Consider the following 7,481-nt stretch of genomic DNA (forward strand, 5'->3'; position numbering starts at 1 on the left):
ATTTACAGAAAATTTCATAAAATTGCCCAACATTGGATGCCCTTATAAAATGTTAGCTGCTTTTACAAAATTTATAACTTTGACAATAGATAGTTTAACCGGTCATTTTACAAGTGTAATCTTCCTGTCTCACAGTATAATTAACTTTTGGGAGCTGTATGAACAATCATGTACTTAGATCTGTCATATTAAATGTTTGGCATGTATAATGGCAGGTCAGAAGAAGCAGAGATTAAACATCTACATATTTATGATATGAAGTGTGCTATACTGGGAAAATGTGTGAGCATCAAAGACATTTTGGCTGCCTGCTTTGTTACTTTGCCTGTTTGAATTAAATGCCATTGGATTTAGCTTTAACTGTTTCTTATGTAGTTTCTTTTTAGCTTAATATTTTCATAAGATCTATTACTCTGTCTTCTTATTTTCCCTTACTATTAATTCAGCTATGGTTTCCTGCTTCTCACCTTAGCTTATGCTATTGGAGTTCGTTTTTTCTCTCAGTAACCACTACTTTATCTTATCTATCTTCTTATTAGCCTGCCATTGATTAGTTTTTCTAATGTGCGTTATCAATTGTCCACCTAAGAATCTGTCTCTACCTCTTTGTTTTTAACATCTCCATTTAGACTAGTTTTTCTGTTTTTGACTACCAGACTACCTTTTGTGGTAACAACAGTGGTGGACTATTCTTGAGAGTATTTGTGTTTGTTTTATAATTTGGCTATGTGTTCATTTAACTAAATACCTTTTTACCTTATTTAAAATTATTATTGAGAAGTAGTTCTCAAACTTTTTGGACTCAAGGGCCCTTTTAAGCTATTAAATATTCTTGAGGACCAATAAGACTTTTTGCTTCTGTGTGCTATACTTATCTAATAGTTACCATTTAAGAAATTAAAACTGAGAAATTTAAAAAATATTTACAAATAATAAATTCATTGTACATTAGCACAAATAATATTTTAAAATCGAAGTATATATTTTCCAAAACAAAACCAGCTTAGAGGAAGAGTATTCTTTTCACTTTTATAAATTTCTTTACTTTTAGGTTGGTAGAATTCTCTCATCTGTTTCTGCATTCACTCACTTTTGCTATCACAGGTTATGTAGCCTCTTGGGAACTCCATTGTACACTTGTGAAACAATGAGAGTTAAAAATGCAGATACCAATGTAGCAATGAAAATAGTTTTTAGCTTGAAGACTCCCCGAGAGGGTCTCAGGAACCTCCAGCCTGGACCACTCTGAGAACTGCTGTGAGAATAATTTATTACTATAATGAATGGACTTCCTTCTTGGTGTTCTGGACTTATTTCACTCTGGCCTTTAATGTTTAATACATTTTAATTGGTTGAATGGTTTTCTTACATATATTAATATTACATTACGTTTCCTTTTAATAATTTCTGAGTGAGATTTGTTTTGCTTGTGTAGTTATTGTTCTGTAGGGTTATTTCTCAAAAGTAAGCTAATTTTATTTTTTCAAAAATATATTATGGTAAGTCAACAACTTCAGTGTAGGAAAATTACAATAGAATTAATGTCTGTGTAACTGAAATTGGCCAGTTTGGTCCTTGTATAGAGTTGCCTATTAAAAATTATTTTGGTTTCTAGTGTGGGAGATAATTGACATGTGGTATGGTATTTGTTGTTTTTGTAGTACTGTGCTAGGTACAGTCACGATCCCTGTCTAGAGCAAATTTATATAACACCTGGAAAGTCAATCAAACGACTCAAAGCTTAGCTCAAGGCTCTCTTCCTCCTCGGAGTATCCTTAGACTTCACAACGGTTGCTGGAAGAGGATGAGAGTATTTTGTGAAGGAAGAGGGCCTTGATTAAACTTTAGTAGTAGAAATGGATGGAGGAGAAAACAGCAGTGGGCACTCGAGGTAGAATGAAAAATAGGAGCTTGGCATCAAAGTGGGAAGGAGCAGGATTCATTCTAGGACCAGTCACGTATGGCCCTTCATTCCCTTATTTAGTCAGTCTGGATTTTAAAGGGATTATGCATAATAATTAGAATTTAAAATTTCAAAATAGATCTGGTACATATTTTATCAGCACAGAGAAGAAAATTTTGATACCTCTGTGTAGGAAAGAATGATATAAAATGGTTTAGTGCATGATAAAATAAAATTATTTAGCATTTTCAATTTACATTTTTATGTTGTATGAGTTGATCCTAGATAATTTTAGTTTTCAGAATGTCATTGACCTTCTCCCTATGGTCAGTCACTAAGATGACAGAAGCTAAGAACGCTAATGAACCTTAGATGTGGGTAGAAATCTTAGACCACCTTGCATGCTATTATGACTTCATGAGGTTATACCTTTAAGATTTGGTAGACTTGAACACACCTTCCATTTATCTGTTTTTGGCTCTTACAGGCATTGTGCACAGATTATAACATACACTTATGCTGTTTGCTGTTGTAAATGGGTTCTGTGTGTTGCAGCATGAAAAGCTTGCCATCCTAATTGGAAGTAGATGTTTTATTTGATAAAATATGCTCTTTACACCGATTGCTTTATTTTAATACAAAAGTAATAAGACATAAGTACAGAAATGAGCAAAATTGAAGGGGCTTGTGCTTCTTAGGGATTGAGGTGCATGCAAAAAGTAGAGCAGGTTTTCTATCCCCATTATAAAAATAGACTTTTCTAAACTGGCCATTCACCATATCAGCTATTTTTGTAACTTTTCTGTCTGTTTATTTTTCAGCTTTTTTAATGCAACTCAAATGAACTAAAACCAGAAGATTTTTAAAAAATGAATATAAAGGTTGACCTTATCTCACTCCACTCCCCTCCTTGCTTCTCTGCTCATCTTGCACCTGTCTGCTCTCACCCTTCCCATGTTCTCATCATTATTGGTGCAGGATGTCTACAGCTTCTGTCATCTGGATCAGCCTTACTGTTACCTAGATTTCCTCAGCTATCTTGTTCCTCAAATCTCATTCTAGTTATTTTTCTCCACTGCCTTTTCATTTTGTTTTGGTTTTGGTTTTGGGCTTGCAACTAGGTGCTTCCATTTTATTACCATACTGTGTTGTTCCCCCGAATTTTTGTTGTTTTCCATTCTCCCGTCTCATATTTAATTTTGTACTATCTTTGTGAAATAATATTGCAATAAAATATACATTGTTGTAGTTTCAAATTTAACTAGTTGTTGGATACTGTTTTAATCCAATCTGAAGTTTAAATTTTATTTTTTAGTAACTATAAAATCATTTTGGAAACCAAATATAAACAGTTTCATCAAATTCTTTTATATGAGCACTAGTGCAATATATTGATTAGGCTGTAGTTAAGAGATACGGGTTTCTTCTTCTTTTTCTCATTGGAATTGTGGCCCAGAAGTCATTTTGCTTATTAATTGTGGGTGTATCCTATGCTTTGCCTGCCCAAGCAAACTGAAGGCCGTTGAAAGACTTATGGACTAAATATTAGGCTGGTTTAAAATATTAATATGGAAGAAAACTGGACTCTAACTGAATAAATACTATGGATACCTAATTTTGATGTACCTAGACTTTTGTTTCTGTGGTGTTAATATAAAGACTGAAAAAGAAATAAAAGAGCTTTACATTTGGGTAAGAAAATCCATATTGGAATGTTACATTTCTTTTTTTTTCCAGAGAATACACATTGGCAAGTTGAGAGCTATCAACCTGTGAAACAGTATGCAGATTTGTGTCTTCTGTATCACATCTGCTAAAATGTTAATTTTTAATATTAGTTCTTTCTGGTTTTTTTTTTGATTTTTGCTTAATTTAATAGCTCTGTGTTGTGTTTGTTCCCAAGTGATAACAGTGATCAATAATGCTTTCAGTGTCTATCTGCTTGAATTCATTTGTGATACAAATAGTTCCATCTCCTCTTCCTTTTTAAGAAGTCTCTTCTTGGCTCTTACACCTGAATTCCTTACTCCCATCTATATATTCTTTTCTGAAACTATCTCTTTAGCATCTGTCTGGCTTTTTGGACTTGCTAACACATTGTTTCCTTGGATCAGAGAGGAATTTCTTTCAAGTGATAAAAGTAATTTTACTTGAGGTGGGGAAAACAGCAGTTTAGCATTAAGTGATTAGATATTCAGTGGAAGGGGTTTTATAGTCTTTTCTCATGAAAGACATTGACTCAGCCATGTTTTATTTTTAGACCAGACATGTATTGAAGAACTTTTTGAGTTTTCCTTGATTCAGATACTGCCATTTGAAAGAGAGTCAATTTAAATATGGAATTTACTTTTACAAATGTATATAGAAATATTTTGTATAAAAATACATATTTAATAGCTTGCAAGTAGATTTCTTTAGAGGTATTTCTACTATAAAAATACATTATTTAATGGTAAACTAGGTTTGAAGTATATTATTCAGTTAGAACATAGTTTTAGAACTTCCCCACGGAGAATTTGTTTTCTAGAACTGTTGGTAGTTATAAGAAGAAAAAAACAAAACGAAAACTACAAAGAAAAATAGAACTGTTGGTAGAAAACAAGTTTATTCTTTGTATTTTTATGCTGCCACATTTATAGCAACTAGAACATTTAAACACCTCTCTAATAGACAATTTTTCTAATCATTGGTAGAAACAAGATTTATTCTGTACATTTAAAAATATGTATTTTATTGATTTCAGAGAGGAAGGGATAGGGAGAGAGAGAGAGACAGAAACATCAATGATGAGAGAGAATCATTGATCGGCTGCCTCCTGCACATCCCCTACTGGAGATCAAGCTTGCAACTCGGGCATATGCCCTCATTGGGAATCAAACTCAACCTCCTGGGTTATACGTTGATGATCAACCACTGAGCCACACCAACCAAGCTATTCTTTACATTTTTTTATAGTACATTTATAGCCGCCAGGGTTTCTTTTTTTCTTGCCACCCAGGGTGTCTGAAAAATAGAAACTAGGCAAAATTAGTCATTTTTAGTGTTTTATTATATGTCTACATATTGAGAGAAATGTCTAGAAATCTGTCATCTTGGATGTGAAGACAAGTTTAGCATACTCTTTAAATTCTAGATTATTTGTGTTTGATTTCTAATTGTCTAAAAATAGTATGCCAAATATGTTTCACTCATATAGCATTCTTTTAATTTATTAACTTCTCTAAACTGTCAACCTTGTTTTGAAAAATTGCATTACATTTTCTTAAAACGGTGTTGGAAACCAAAAATAGCCTGCATGTAGTTTATTTTTAATTCCTTGAGGCTGGAAGGGAATGAGGGTCACAGTGTGTTTCAAAAATAGAAATATATTGCATGCCAAAAAAAATGCAGGGATAAAAACTAATACCCGGTTTTAGAAATGATTACCAGTTAATATTGTTTTTTAATATTATTTTGAAAATAACCCACGTTTCTAAATAAAATGTACATATAAAGTTATTTTTATTTTTCTAGGTAGTTGGCAAAAAAGGCGAAAGTCACTAAGATACAAAAGACACGGGAAGACCACATTGCAATCAGACCTACAGCTCCTGGATGACTGCTTGATTCTCGCCAGGCTGTCACTATTCCATTCATTGCCATTACCAATAAATCATTGCTTTTGTTCCGATGATATCACTAGTGTTTCTATTGTAATCTTGATACATGCAATTGTAAATAAAAGTCACTACTTTTGCCAAGCTTAATTTTTGTCATTCTAAATAAGTATTTTCACTTTCCACTTACTTGAAAATTGGCTGACTTTGGATTTTAGAAGAGACTTAAGTGTCAGGTAGCATAAAGCCAGTTTCTCCTTTTAAAGGAGCACAACTCTTTTGGGAAATTAAGTATGTGTGCCCTCATGTATAGACATACACAGCAGGTGATTTTGATAAATGCACTTGAAATAGCTAACCATGTTCAAATGAGTAAAAACTCATGTTTATTAAATTACATTTGGGTACCTGGGTTATAGAAATTACTCAAATTATAAAATACCAGAAATAAAACAAGTTTAATGAGATTTAACTGTTCTCACCTAAAATTTTTAGTTAGTAAAACCTCATATTTTAACCCTTCCTGGGTAAACTTTTTCTTTACTAATAGAGGTATGTTGTAATTTGGCAGTAGAGAAAATACAGAACTCAGAATTCATGAAGCAGCATGAATTATTACCTTCTAATCAAGTATTATTTTAACTACCAAAAGATACAGTGTAAATATTCAGAAGACTTGGTTTAAGGTTGAAAATGAGTTGGCCAAAGGTATATGTTTAAAAGGTCTTTCACAAAAGGCTGGCAAAACAAAACATCTGTTCCTTATTACTTTTTTAAACCTTAAAGTTTTGCTAAATCTAATTTTTCAATTCCTCTATTTTTAAAATTAAAATAATATTTCAATTTCTCTATTTAAAAAATTCAGTGTTTGAAGAGTATCTAAGACTAATAGTTTTTAAAAAATTTTTGTTTTTAGTGATTTCAGAGAGAGGAAGGGAGAGGGAGAAAGATAGAAACATTGATGATGAGAGAGATACTGATCAGTTGTCTCCCCCACACCCCATACTGTGGATCGAGCCTGCAAGGCACGTGCCTTGACTGAGAACCGAACCAGCCACCTCTCAGTGCATGGGCTGATGCTCAACTACTGAGCCACACTAATAGTTTTCATTCAATTAATTAAATAGTACATTTGAAGACATTTTTGTCTAGGAATATGGTAGAGATACCATTTTTGTCTTTGTGAGACCAATGTGTTTATACACGTTTCTGAAAAGAAGTATGTATCAGTTTTTATGTTAAAATAGTCACTTTCTGAAACTCCAGGGCCATTAGATAATGTTTAGTTCCTTCTAATGTAAGCATATTAACTGGTCTGCTAATGTCTATACTAGTATCTATGTATTTCATTTTTATCTTGCCTTGGGTCAAGTGAAGGCAGAAGGGCAAGAAATAAAACTATCTCAGATTAATCACATCTGAAATTAAGGATTAGATTAATATTGAGATTTGTTCTACCCTTTGTACATTTCATCTGTTTGAATAATTGTTAAAGTGCCTATCTGAAGTATTGCTGACCTCTATTTATACTTGCCAATTTGAAAACCCAATGAAAGTAATTTCATATTTGTAAAGGATTGGGCATCAGATTTATATTGTTTATGTGACTTCTATAACTCAATTGGTTGCATTATACAACCATTCCATAATTCAAATTGTAAATAGGGAAAAATGAATGTTTATAGGTAACTGTAACATGTTTCACTATGGGAAGTTTTACAAATAAACATGCATAGTTGACATTATTTAAATTACCAAGCTGAAATGCTGATGTTTTCTCCTACAATAGTATGTGTGTATTATACACATACACATAGATACAACATATATTACACTGAATTTTCCAGATGAATAAGAGCATTTGAAAAATGTAACCCTAGTTATTTTAACTGAAGCTATCCATTAGATGTTTTATAGAAAACTAATAGAGTTATTGTTTGTTTTGTTAGACTTGGGCAAAAAAAATTCTCAAAACTTTTCCC

At 32.4% G+C, this 7,481-nt stretch overlaps 1 protein-coding gene across 3 annotated transcripts in view; it reads left to right on the forward strand.

The window, feature by feature from the left end:
- Nucleotides 1-7,255, forward strand: part of TXNL1 (thioredoxin like 1) — a 28,785-nt gene extending 21,530 nt beyond the window's left edge. Inside the window, exons 8-9 of one of the 3 annotated variants that reach the window (XM_080683396.1) lie at nt 3,641-3,683; nt 5,417-5,647. In XM_080683396.1, coding sequence (XP_080539522.1) covers nt 3,641-3,679 — 39 coding nt within the window. In that variant the 3' untranslated portion in view covers nt 3,680-3,683; nt 5,417-5,647. Of the gene's footprint in view, nt 1-2,724; nt 3,608-3,640; nt 3,684-5,416 lie in introns of those variants that run through there. The other 2 variants (XM_080683398.1, XM_080683397.1) reach the window with 2 other exon arrangements.
- The last annotated feature ends 226 nt before the right edge of the window (nt 7,256-7,481 follow it).

The sequence above is a fragment of the Plecotus auritus genome, assembly GCF_963455305.1.
Source record: "Plecotus auritus genome assembly, chromosome: 8".
NCBI classification, from domain to species: Eukaryota; Metazoa; Chordata; class Mammalia; order Chiroptera; family Vespertilionidae; genus Plecotus; species Plecotus auritus.